This window comes from Argopecten irradians, chromosome 1, assembly GCF_041381155.1.
Source record: "Argopecten irradians isolate NY chromosome 1, Ai_NY, whole genome shotgun sequence".
Taxonomy (NCBI): Eukaryota; Metazoa; Mollusca; class Bivalvia; order Pectinida; family Pectinidae; genus Argopecten; species Argopecten irradians.
In genome coordinates, this window is record NC_091134.1 from 31,602,787 (window position 1) to 31,617,446 (window position 14,660).

The 14,660-nt window shown below is 32.5% G+C and overlaps 1 protein-coding gene across 3 annotated transcripts; it reads left to right on the top strand.

Annotated features, from left to right (window-relative positions):
* The first annotated feature begins 5,090 nt into the window (after positions 1-5,090).
* LOC138324094 (transmembrane protein 39A-like) lies at positions 5,091-14,038 on the top strand. 3 transcript variants are annotated; one of them, XM_069269159.1, is made up of 9 exons: positions 5,091-5,273; positions 5,915-6,125; positions 6,810-6,893; positions 7,422-7,576; positions 8,073-8,361; positions 9,161-9,190; positions 11,414-11,598; positions 11,869-11,989; positions 12,573-14,038. In XM_069269159.1, the coding sequence occupies exons 1-9, from the start codon at positions 5,194-5,196 to the stop codon at positions 12,795-12,797; spliced, it is 1,380 nt and encodes a 459-aa protein (XP_069125260.1). In that variant the 5' UTR covers positions 5,091-5,193; the 3' UTR covers positions 12,798-14,038. The 3 variants fall into 3 exon arrangements, with proteins under 3 accessions (XP_069125260.1, XP_069125269.1, XP_069125276.1); XM_069269168.1 differs by having other exon boundaries at positions 5,918-6,125; XM_069269175.1 differs by lacking the exon at positions 9,161-9,190 and having other exon boundaries at positions 5,092-5,273.
* The last annotated feature ends 622 nt before the right edge of the window (positions 14,039-14,660 follow it).

The window sequence follows — 14,660 nt, forward strand, 5'->3', positions numbered from 1 at the left end:
GAAATTCTGTTTATTGATTATGAAACATTCGAAAAAATTCTGGTTTCAAAACCGTATACCAGTATATCAATGGACCTATACCCATTAGCGATCCAATGTTGTTTTTCCACTTCTTGAAGCAAGCTCGGTTAAAGGTTAGGGAGTTAGAGACCGCATACGGCCATATGTTGTTTGGGTATAAAGATCATAAAACGTTTCGCAAACAAAAATTAGCAACATCGTACAGGAAAAATCAAAATAATATTAGCACTTAAGCAGAACACATTGATATAAATAAAACATTATACTATGTCAATATTGTATATTAGCATGTTTGATGTGTGTTACAATGTACAGTGTGTCTTTGGAAATTCTATTTAGCAATCCCTAAATTTCCGAGTACATTAACAAATCGTCAACACTCTTGTCCTCCTTTGATTCAATTATCATCAGAAATTTGTAATTGTAGTAATTCCGTGAAAAACAATGAGAAGTCGTACAAGTGAACCACGAGTGAACCGACTTTGTGGAGTTCCATATGCTTGAATTGCAGTCAATTGGTTTCGGTTTTCCGCTCTGAATTTATTTCCAGATGCAAATCAATGAAACTAAACAAATGTTTCCATGATTATACCCGTAAGTGTTAATTCAAATGGTGAATTTTTCAGCCAATCATGCTCCCAATACACGACATGTACTGCATGTACGTACATGTTCAAGAATATAGGGATTTCCTACATTATCTTCCCTGTATTTCAATTAATGTTTTAACGGGAAATATTTATCGATGTCTTAAATTTGAGTCTGTCAATGTGTGAGAGGGTCCTTTTGTGATCGGCGTTACTGTAAATTTTAGAAAGGTTCAAATAATTCTAGACCGGGCCGTGGTCGCCAAGATTGGTCATGAAGAAACACGTGATCTAACCGAGGAAACTTTTATCACGATTCTCACACCGTTTTACTTAATAACAGGAAGACGTTGGTATCCAAGTAGATTTATATGCGGCGAATCTTGCTTTATTAATTTAAGGCATTTGCCTAATACAAAGAAAAAGACCGAAATACAACTTGTTCATGACATGTGCATTAAAGTTCGAGTCATAGCACACGACCCTGCGAACTTCCCGAAGCCTGCATACAGTCAAAATAATCGTTATGATGCATTGATTACGACGAAGGTCAAGTGTGAACTTCATATTGTATTGTACAAATTAATTATATATATAAAAAAATATATTAACTTACCGTCTATAGAGAGACACAACTGTAGATCAATGCCGTATATATACGCCTCTTTTTAGAAGTTCAATACATGTATATATTCCAGCTTTGTGTGCCAATTCTGAACACACACTAGGTCATTTTACAATTTTAACCATAAAGTTTACCACGGGTTCATTGGGATTTTCCTTATGCCAAGGTATATCTTCTAGTGTTGTCAATGGCTCTGTGTAACTAATTACCTCTGCCATCCATGGTTCACAAGTTCTAATGACGTATACTGTAATGTTCTTTTTATATGAATAGTTCCAGGAACCCAGTGACAAATATAGATCATGCCATGACATAATACTCTACTTTTATATACCGACTACAATGAATAAGTAACCTTGTTCAAACGTGATTACATTTTTAATCGTCGATAATTGGCGACCACGATTTCAAATGTTTCGGTCAACATTTGAAATAATTAGATAAATACACATATCTTATCTCTACCTCCATACGAGCTTTGTTTTTTTAGCTATCCATACTTGTATTTTATAATAGTTACCAGTTTAGCATTCGTAATATTGCTTATTCGAAAGACATATCAGAAGACCACGACATTTTGATTTAGACTAATAGCCATAACTTGTTCTTCCAAGTACGCTTTGTCACCCCTTTCTGCGTTGTTGTTGAGTAACCTTACAGTGGCAAGGTTGACTAATTGTAATGACATGTACAGCGATCCTTTGTCAAGACTGTATTGAAATATTACTTATTGGTACACACACTTACTAAATGTTACATAGATCTATGTTGAGGTAATAACATCAATATCATTTTTACCTACAAACACATTCAAATTTTCCTTATCTATAATGAACTTCTTAACGAGTGGTGTTTTCTTGTAACTCCAGTTCGCTTAGAGTGCTACTGCCTTCAGTTGACAAAACAACTCTTATTCCCCTGGTATATAAACTTATGGACAATCTGAGGCTTTCTCCGTTTTTAAAAGTTTAAATTTCTTCTATTTCATCTTCATTGAGCCCATCAAATACCTCCGTTCTTAACCATATCTGTACCATGCGTTTTCTTCCTCATTAATGTCAATCTCCTACACTTCCATGTAACTTGTCAGACTCGGATTTTCCCCCATATTTTATGTCATCGCTCACTTCTGTTTTAATACCATCGAAAACGGAGTGTGGTAGAGGAAGGAAGCGATCATTCAGTCCAATACTGAGATGTAATCAGTCCAATATTGAGATATGCAAATCAGTCCAACATTGAGATATGCAAATCAGTCCAATATTGAGATATGCAGATCAGTCCAATATTGAGATGTGCAAATCAGTCCAATACTGAGATATGCAAATCAGTCCAATATTGAGATATGCAGATCAGTCCAATATTGAAATGTGCAGATCAGTCCAATGTTTAGATATGCAGATCAGTCCAATATTGAGATATGCAAATCAGTCCAATATAGAGATATGCAGATCAGTCCAATATTGAGATGTGCAGATCAGTCCAATTTTTAGATATGCAGATCAGTCCAATATTGAGATATGCAAATCAGTCCAATATTGAAATATGCATATCAGTCCAATATTGAGATGTGCAGATCAATCCAATATAGAGATATGCAGATCAGTCCAGTATTAAGATGTGCAGATCAGTCCAATATTGAGATGTACAGATCAGTCCAATATAGAGATATGCAGATCAATCCAATATTGAGATATGCAGATCAGTCCAATATTGAGATATGCAGATCAGTCCAATATTGAGATGTGCAGATCAGTCCAATGTTGAGATGTGCAGATCAGTCCAATGTTGAGATGTGCAGATCAGTCCAATATTGAGATATGCAAATCAGTCCAATATTGAAATATGCATATCAGTCCAATATAGAGATATGCAGATCAGTCCAATATTGAGATGTGCAGATCAGTCCAATATTGAAATATGCATATCAGTCCAATATAGAGATATGCAGATCAGTCCAATATAGAGATGGACAACGTTTTCTTACTTTACCAACAAAGACACAATGGTAATATTTAAATTGTTGAGGATGTCCGTAGAATATTTAGGATGGGTTCCATGCGTTGGTAAACATTTTTATATGAACGACTAACGCTTCGACGACGTCATATCAATACGAAACAGAAGCAGACTGGGGTGAGCTGTTTTGTTCCATGCAAACATTTTAACATATTCGCCCCTGAAATTGTGTAATGGACTGCTCGAGTCTTTGATTTAGAAGAGCCTAAATGTGTCTTCAGGAGTGGATGGATAAGGTAAGGTTGATTATTTTTATAGATACGTATCATGCACAATTCCGAATTTGCATATTACAGAGTTATCTGCACTTGCGGGTACATATCGATTGTGACGTCATGTGTGTGTGAGCGTAACGTCATACGTTTCGGAGAAAACGACGTGAATTGAGCTCACAAAATAATGACGTTACAATCGATACCTACCCACAAGGGAGCTAACTCTGCAATATGCAAAGACGGAATACTTCTCTGAAGAAAGTAGGCTTTCAAAACCGCGAAACTAATTAGGTATTAAACCTCACCAAAGAGAAATGACTAATTTGAAAAAGCTGGCGAAAGAAGAGTTTTACAGAGTTATGACATGTGTATATCATTAACAAATCTCATAGAAATTGAAAAAAGTATTACAGTAACCTTAGACATATTGCTGAATAGTTTATTTGCATCTTCATTCAAATTAGCGGCGAATAGTTTGCTTTTTGGTTTCAAATGATTTTGCATTGGAATCTAAATGGGAAAATGCCAACTTGTTCACATACAAGGCTACGTTCGGGTCAAATATGGTTAAACGGAACTCTTCGTGATGTCTTTACCATATTCGTATTTCTACCTTGCAACCGAATATTGCTTTGTTCCAAGCACGCGAAAATGCAATGATATAATTAGAAAAAAATGGAACACTTGGCATCATTACAATTGAAAATAGTAATTGCCTTCAGGTAAAATAACATCGAGTAACGGAGTAACATGGACGTCGATTAGATATTCGACATTCTGAAAACAAATCGTAGAGTGGAAACCGCAACAAAACATTTTATATAAACATAAAATTTGAATTTTTGAAACAAATAACAGTCAAACAATGCAAGGAAGCAACTCCATGAGGCTTTTATGTGCATGTGACATGTGGTCTTATACTTACGCAAGTAAAGATTCTTCTTACATGATCTGTGTTTTTTACTTAATCTACTATGAGTGTTGTAAAGTTTAAATATTGCCGAACAGGACGTCTACACGTAGACATCTTTCTTGGTTGAGAGTATTTGTTACTTTTGTTGAGAATGTGGTTTCTAGATTTCGGTTCCGCTTTCTTTTTATTTTGTTTTATTTTTTGTGTGTTAAATATTGGTTGCCATTTTAGACCATTCAAACAATTGTTGTATATCATATTGGTTATCTTCAATCCATTAGGTAAAATTATACTGGGAATAGTACATTACCATGGAGAACACCGCTGCATGTATAGATCTTGATCCAATCTTTATTTTGTTTTCTGTTTGTTGAGGTGCTTACTATCTTTTTAGAAGTCTGGTGACGATGTCGTGTACACAATCAAGGTAAATGCGTGTATACTGAAGTTTATATACTAAGGATCAAAGGTACAGTATAAAAAAAATTAAATCCAACAACACCAACACACCGATTTCTGTTTCTAATTTTAGATATATATCAGGAGAAATTGGAGCATTTAAAATAGAGAGTTAAAGCATAAACATATAGGTACAGTATATATATGAGTGAATTTCCTGTTAAAGATGTCTGAAACGAAATAGAAATAACACTAATGTGTTTTTTTGCGATTTATTTTTTCCGGATAATTTGCATCCGATTTCCGTCTAAATTTAAAATCCACCACAAACTTCCGGTTACCGATAATCAAAATGGAAAAATATGTTAGGCTTAGCTTTTGATCAGAGTTCATTTATGGGTGCTATTTATTACGATGCCTGGTGGACGTCGGATACTCTCCAGGATACAGTCATCTTCGTTTTCCAATAACACCCACAAAACTGGAAACGGAAGGTGATAATTAATTATTCTCACCCGTCTACGTTGTCATTTCTCATTGGTTCTGTGTGTCGTTTGCATGAAATTAATATTACGATCATTGATTGAATAGTGAGAAATACAGCTATTTAAAGCTTGTGTATCGGTGTCCAGTTTCAGCAATAAACAACTGTCATTTTGTTGGAAGGATACGTGTATATATATCATCGTCGTTGAATTGATCACAATGGTGATCAGCTGATTGTCATTTGACATATTACCAAATAATACATCTCGGTGATCAGACGGTATTTATGAATTTATAACCATGTCTTCATTATAAATATGTCTATAATGTGAAATGTCTATATCTAAGCTTAGTAACAGGTCAGAGCAACTTTTGCATGAATTGTTTCAGGTTTGATCCTAACCACAGGAACCTAACTACTATATTATATATATGTTTTCAGTCACTGGGTATCTTATTGGGATATAACGTACCCAGTGACTGAAAACATATATTATTATATAAAGAGTAGTTACACAACTTACGGGTCCCTGTGTCCTGACTGCGTATTGTTATCAATTACATGTAGATTCTATAATATATATATTTAAAAAAATAGTATTTTGAATGAACAACATTGTAGTGATTTCTTTTTAATTGTTATTTTCAGTAGTGTTGAAGAAAGAGATACCAATATGATCCCATTAGCTTCTATGGTGGTGCTACCTAAGCACTCGCACCTACCAGAGATACCAGGAGACAGTAACATCTCGTTTGAGGCCATGCTTTACATGTTCGGAGTGATAGTCATGGGACTTCAGTACATTAACCTGTACAAAACGGTCTGGTGGCTACCTCACAGTCATGCCAATTACGCACTTGTAAGTATTGAACTATCCTTATATGTATATATTTACATTTTCACTGCAGTCCGACAATGTAGCCTTACCAAGCGCATTTGGCAGTCATGTTGACTATGCACTTCAATCGCTTATTATATTATGAATGTCATTATTATTGTGACGTCACAATTGTTGTGCCAGCGATCACGGAAAACAGCTGTTCAAATGGCTGTTTCATTCATGACAATAACGAATGATTAATTCATTATAGATGCAAAATCCCTTGGTATTTCAACATAAAATGTAACCAAATGTAAATATAAGCATTTTAGTTGGCATTCATAGCCATTATGAATGCCAACTGGACAGAGGCAAATTCAACATGAAGCGCTAGCCCACAATTAAGTGTTCAGATTACCAAGGCTCCAGTGTGCACTGTATGCTATCATGCACTTGTGTCATGATCAGTGACATTAATGAAAATTTCATATCATATTTGGGTGAAATCTAATGAAATCAAATACGGCAAACCTTAGGTTAGTTCAAACAAAATTAAATAAATATTGATGGACCAGTTCAAATTGTCCTAAATCAAACTCCTGGAAAAAATTATGAGTTTGAACTATCCGAGTTGAAATTAGTAAGAAAATTAAAATCAAATGTGATTTCATGATCTTGCAACAATTAATTATGTTAAAATTTGAGATATTCCCTTATTTTCAGAACTTTTATCTCATTGATCCCTATCTGGTGCTGTTTCTGTCAGCGCTTATGAGTAGGAGACTGGTGTGGTGTTTTGTTCAAGAGGTAGGTGCCTTTTAGGGTTCCATTGATTCTATAAGTAACCTAATAAGTGTTGTCCTGATGATTGATTATAATCAATGTCTAATCGAAAAGTCAATCCATTATGAGGTATCAGCATCAATGATCAGTATCAAAAATGAAAGTGGGAATTCTACTTTCATTTATTCATGTATTAAATTGATTACTCCTGTTTACATTAATTGACTTAAATACCGACTGAAACTTTAATTTGAAAACCATGAATATCTCTTTATTTGTTTTCTTTTTTAAATTGCTTAATGACTTACTCAGTGCAATCATTTTGTAAAATGTCAGCCCAACTTTGGTCCTGTTATAAGAGCCGCTTCATTTTTCAATTCTGGGCGCTTATTGGTTTGAATCTGGTATTCATTATATAATGCAGAGCCAAAATCTTGAAATTGTTTAATTCCTTGAAAATTTTGTGCAATATTTTGATATATTCAATAAAGCTCTAATTTTGATTTCATATGGTGTATTTATTGCAAATAAAATGGAATTATTTTGTTTCAGATTTTTGGACCAAAATCAAGTAAAAATGTTTTATTTTGGCTGGTGCAGTTTCTGAAGATTCTTGTACTAGTTTTGGTGTCCGTTTTTCTAATATTTACAGCTTACAACGTCATTGTGAAACATTCTCTCTTCTATTGTCTATTTCTTTGTTGTCCGTAAGTATCATTCCATTGCATCATTTCTGTAAATATCCAAAGATATACTTTACAATTTTGATGTCTTATTCAAATATTTGATCAATTTCCTCAGAAAATTACAATAAATAGTCAAACTTTGACAGCTCAAATGTGGTGGAAAATTGTAGAGGAAAGTTTGGTTTAGACCAAAAGAAACGATTTCCTATAGGAATGATCAAGGTTCAACTGATATACATATAAAATCATTTTATTGCGCTGATTTTCCACAAATGTTTTAACTTCCCATTATTTATGACAGATTTCTAGAAGTGATATTTTGGATTTCATTATTAGTGATAAAAGTGTTTAATACATATAAAGATGTGTAAAGAGGTAAAGTTTCCACATTGTCTGTTAGAACTGGATGTATGCTAACTGTGAAAAAGTTAAAAAAGGATAACTTGATATAGGAGATATGTCAAAATACTCTTTATAAACATTTATCAAATGTGTTTTCTTTCTCCCTGTTTTTCAGAATTGTAACATACGTTTTATTGTTTGGACCTTCTATCAAACCATTGTATCATAAATCATTAGTATGGCCAGTCCCAGTACAGGATAAAATAAGCTCAGCCAAATTTAAGGGTCGGGATACGGTGGAGATGGAAGCTCTACTCACTCATAGCTGTGTCCTCACACCAGACATCATCAGATCCGAAGTCGAAACCTTCAAAAACGACTTTAATGGCCGCATTAAACAAGTTCTATTCAACTCATTATTGACAGCATATTACATGACATTTGTGCCCCTCTGTTTTGCCCAGGTAATTATATTTTATCATCATGCTTTATTTCATATATGAAATAAATTAACACAATTCACAATTATATCTACCATATAATGCAATTGATCTGTGAACCATTGTATGCAGATAATATATATGCTTGATGTTGTTTGAATTTTGCTCTAATTTGGTAACCATGTACATGCACAAACCGGATTATAAAATTATTTAGCAGAACACTAATTCATTTCAGTTATAACCAAGGCGGACAATTTTATATTAAAGTGATTTTTTTAGCTGATAGCTAGATAAAGCAGTTGTTTGTCTATCTAAAATGGTCCAAGTGATTTCTGTAATAGCATAACATGTTCATACTGTAGAAAATGTTCTGCTGGAGAACCTTATGTGTCAATTTGAATCACATTCCTATAATACTACTTTGTAGAAAATACCCGATGCGTTGTTCTGAAAATGTTCTGTCTGGTTTAAAATATCTATAATGATACTCATTATTGAAAATAATAGCTAAGGCTCTTAAATTGAACTTCAAGATATGAAGTCATCATCGTGAAGAAGTAATTATAAGATTCTTGAGAAAATAATGACTTTATATCTTGGCATATCAACTTAAGCTAGTTACACATATATAAGAATTATCCTACCATTGCATCAATGAGTCATGGAATTTCCTCTTAGGCTAACCACTCACCATATGCACATCTGTATCAGCCTGAAACAAAATATAATGAACATTGTATGAGATATACTAAAAACATAACCTTTTCACCACCCATGTACGTTATGAATCTAATGCTTTTTAAAACTAACCTTCCGTTAGCATGTCCAAAACCATTGTGACACCTGCTGGGTAAGTGGTTATGATTGGCTGTTGTGATTGTTGCACCGTTGCTGTGTTCATTGGTGTTGTTTATAAGTTAGACTCTACATGTTTGTTTAACATTTTTTATTTTATTTCTTATTGTTAACTGGTCTACATTTGTTATTCCTTTTATTTCTTATTGTTAAATGATCAACATTTGCTATTCCTGTGAAGAGAGTAATTTGGAGTAGATTTTGTCTTCTCTTTTAAGGAGGTATTCTGGCTTTTTATTATGCGAATTATTCTGTTCTTGTAAGGTCTAGAGAATAATGTCATAAATCTATTAGAAAATAATAAGATATTTTTCTAAAGCAATTTATGAAATAATTTTCCATTTATGAAATAATTTTCCACCAATAATATTTAATGCTTCTGGTCCAGAGGATACCATGATCAGTAAGGTGGTTCTTCTATTGTACACCGGTTATGATTTCATTGCTGAATGGTGGTTCACTTATTTAAATTAATTTGGTGATCTACCTTAGCTCCTGTACCAGGTTAGAAAGGTGAATTACTTATTAAGCGCAACATTTGATTTTGCCTAGTAAGAAGATATATTAATAAATGAAGAATTTTGATTCCTTACTCCGCTTGAAACAATGTCACATCTTCATAAAGTCATAATCGTAACTGTTCATAAGAGCAGTTTTCTTCATATTATCATGATGGAAAGAATATCAATATCTAAGACCCCTACAATAGGCTTAAACGAAAATTAAATTATAATAGGTTGAGTGCAAAATTATTGTTTTTCAAATCGGATGATGGATTAAAAAGACTCAACCTCCAGTTAGTCTGATTTTTTTCCACTACAATGAAAATACACCATCAATGATCAATTTAATTCGTTTTTGTTATACATTTAGATTATTTCCTTAGTTTTGTCTTTGTTTATGTTTTTTTTTTCCATTTTTGTAGATTTTTGAAATTTCCAATAGATCACAATTGTTATACTTTAAAACGTAGGATAATCCAAGAAAATAGTAAAAATAGTATTTTCTGCAGAATATAATTAACAATATTTATCACAGAATTCCAGTAAATTAAATAATTGTGTCAGAACTCTTTATAATGTATATTCTATCCTTTTACATTATTTATACATTGTAACTTTAAAATATAAATTGAAATATGCAGATTAGCATTGTTGTCTGTCAGGATGTGAAAGATAGTATTGTTGTTGTTTGTTGTAGATTAGAGTTGTTGTTATTTTGTGTTGTGAAATAAATACACAAATAGGGATTGGTGTTATTTTATATCCGAATTGGATACATATAAATATAATTGATATTTCTTTCTCTTAGAAAATGTTGACATTGAATTTGCGTGAGATCGTTATAGCTGAGAGAATGTGTACATGTATTTGAATGGGTGATGTTTTGTGAATATGAAAAAAATGAATTAAAAATTCACTCTGTTACATTTCATTTCATTATGCATCAGCTATTGAATTAACCTCTTTTATCACGAAGCTTAGTGTTTATGTATATCGAAATCTTGAACTTAAATCTAAATGATTAAAAAAAATCGCACAAGCTTAATGACTCTCAGTCTTAATTTGTAACACTTATCGATGATATTGATTTGTAACACTTATCTATGATATTAATTTGTAACACTTATCGATGATATTGAATTGCCATTGCTTTGAGCAAGAGTTAATGCATGCGATTAATTATAAATAAAATGTCCTGTTAATATCCATAAATTTAAGTATCGTAAGTATAAAATAAGGTTTCTTGTTGACCATCGAATCTCTCACTTGACAACATTAAAAGATATTAGTTGTGTAAGAAATTTGGGTATTTTCGTTGTTAACGTTGCGTAAGAACAAAAAAAAAAATCATAAAAATAAAAAAAAACAAAGGAATATGCATTACTGATAACACTTAAGACCGACTTCGACTATTTTTATCAAAGAAATAATTTGAAAACTAAAAACCAACAAGAAAGACCCACAGATATTTTATATTATAAAATAGTCATCAAGATATCGTTTCATAAACAAGTTACTTTGGCCTATCAATTGTGCAAATCTGTAATTTCTGGACCGGGTCCCTTGAAATCACAAATTAAACAAATCGAATATATTTTTTGCTTTTTGCTTTAGACTCTACCAATAACAAGTGTTAACATGTCTATTGCACAAAGTAGACGAGATACTATATATTGATATTAGAATGTAAGATACACTTACCTTATCTATTACAGAATACATTATATTACGATACCTGGTGGGTAGGCCAACATGTTTGTATGACATGGCTCAGTGTCTTCCTTATGCTGATTGTTCATTTCCTCCCCCCGAAATACCTTGACCTCCTCCACAAATCAGCTCTACACCTAGGGCGCTGGCAGAAGGTCGAAGGCAGGCATGCGCATGTACCTTATAATGCGTAAGTATTCTAAGATTTTGTAGACAAGTATCAATAATTTCACCAATATATACTGATAAAGTTGCTTTTGATTTTCATAGCTAAAGATATATCGACAGCATTTATGATTTTTATGGATCTTTTTAAACAAGCCTTATTACCAAATGAAGGACGGATTTTGGGTATTTTCGATATTTGTGAATGTTTGGCAGTTTCAACACATTTCTTCCTGCCTTAACTGTAATTATAAAAAGAAGATATTTTGACCCGATCATTTATTTTGTTCAATAGTTGGTCAGAACTGACAGTTTGGCCTCAAGGAGCACTCGTGAAACATGTGCGTGGTTTATTTAAAGCTGAGGGAATAAACGTTACAGCTGAACCCGGGAATACAATGCACGGTAGATTTTATGTAAGTATATTCTTCTTCTTGCATTATTCGTTGTTAGAATGAATAAAAAAAAATGTCATTAATTTTTTACTGAAATTTAAACAAGATGCATAGTTAAGCTGTTTAACAAGAGTATGCATAGTTAAAAGTTGTTTGGTTTCAAAATAGAATTACCATTGATATTTACGTAATGGTATTACATGATCTGGACCGGGTCCTCCTTCAATAAAATGCGGTAATACTTTTGTGTATTAATCAATTATTTTAAGGGAGAAAATATGTTATATGTATGATAATGTATGCTAACAGCCTTTTCAAAAGTAAATAAACAATGAAGTATTAAACAAATATAACTACTGGATTGGACAACAAATACAATAGTATCACTATTGGTCAAAACCTTCAATGTAGCAATATAGACTATGGAAAATCAACCTCCATTTCACTTCCATACACATATAAAACTATTTTCCCTTTTGTATTGGGAATAGACTGTTTATTTAGCATAAACAACTCTTTTTTGATAGGACAAATAATAATAAGTTGGATGCATTCGGTTGCATATTTTTCGAAATTAGAAAAATGTTTTTTATTATTTTTTCAGTTTTTATTCCACCAGCCAATGCGTGTTGTGAATTGGCTCCTTGTGCTGACGTGGCTTTTGGTTGGATACCAGTTCGTTTGTCTCATACAGAGTACAGAGTGGAACCACATAGTCTCCATAGCGCTTGTTCTTTTCTGCAATTATTATACCTTATTCAAGTTGCTGCGAGACAGAATTATACTCTCCAAAACATATCGCGAAGAGAATAGTTCAGAACAATTTTAATATTGACAATCGGTTGATAACAACTACAATTGATTCGAGATTATCTAGCCAGCGAACATTGTACAAAACTAAAACAATAGTTTGTGAGTTGGTTTTGAAGAAAGGTTATATCAAAAAGAGGAATGCAATGTTATATTCTGGAATGAAGGAAGAGAAAGGACATGCACGAAAACAAATTCCGTGAATATTTCTACGATAACATAACGTACTGTCAGGCTTTAATATTTCGAATAGCACAAAACATGACAATGAGATTGAATTAAGATAAATATATACCCAAGAGAGGGCACATTTTCTGAAATAATGTTAATAGAGATTTTTGTTTCTTTATCAGAGCTCTCTAGTTCAACGTGTGTACGAATTATACCAAACTAACATACACCTAGATAATTATGCCTTACCAAATTGTTAGCTTAACGTAACAAGAAATAAATATAAACCTGTTTCTGACGTAACGGGGGTAAAATTTCAGTATTAAATAGTCATACATTTATTTTCAAACTTTTCCATATCCAGGTATTAATGGTTAAAACAGTTTTTAAAAACTTATTTTTAAATAGATGTCTATTGCTTTTTTTTCACAAGCTGGTCTTGCGGTTCTTGTTTTATGATGTATTAATAATTTACTATGGATCAAGATATCTTTCTTCACGTTTTGGTTGAACTTGTATTTTATTTTTGTTCAATGGAAGAATATCGTGTAATAATTATCACATTTTGTTGTAAGTCTTCAAAATTTTATAAGCAAGGGACTCACGAGTTCTCTTGATTATGATTTAAATTTTAATAACCAGAATACTTGCCAATTCTTGAATCATTTAATTACCTATTACAACGTACCAGATATTAATTTAATTTGGTATTTTTGTTTATCTGTTCAATTAGATAAATCATAAAATTGCAACTGAACTAAGGAAACACACAAAACATTTTAGCGTAACAGCACGGAAATTAATTGATAGCTACCTTGCCAAATTTCGTTCATGACTGGTTCTTGCGCAAATGTCTGTACTATCGATTGATCATGGAGTCTTCTCGGATGTTTTATTTTGTAATTGTTCGGAAGAAAGCTTACAAAAGAGTCGAATCAAGGCCTTGGGTATGATTGTGTTTTGCAGTTGTTCTGTTGTTATGTCAATGTATAACAAATTAAAACTGTCGTTTCATGTCATACGTGCTGAGCATGCCAGTAAGACAATGTATATCTATATTTTATGTTGTAATAAAAGCATTTTGCAAATTTTCTGTCTCATCCTTATGATCAGAGGTTTAAATAAATAGTATTATATTATATTAAATCTCTGTTATGATGTACAGATCTTTCTATTTATATGGGACTCCATTTTGCAACCAAGAGATAAAGTATCGAAATATCAAACAATCATTCTTCATCACGGATGTAGAAAAATAACATTAACTTATTCAATTTGAAAATATAAATTATATATAAATATGTGTTAATGGTGTCGTTAATAAAGATTTTCTGATGTTGAATGAAACTTTTAGATATTTATATATTTGGATCTCAGGGCATTTTCTGACTTGTACTAAAAATAACCAACGCACTTGGATAAGGGTCCGCTATCTTTCCGAAACAAAAATTATATGTATATATCGATGGCGTCAGACTAGGTTACAACACCGAACCAATGCGTAATCTATATTACATTGCAGATTCACTTCACTGTTTTGCCGTCTAGCGCAGTGATATTCAACTATATAACGCACGGTAATCAAGACGATGGCGGGAAACAAAAGACGACCCGCGTTATGAAAATAAATATTTGATTTATTTAAATTAAATTGTTGAGAAGGTGATGATAAGTAAGAAGCTAATAACTTGCGACACTCAAAATTATCAAT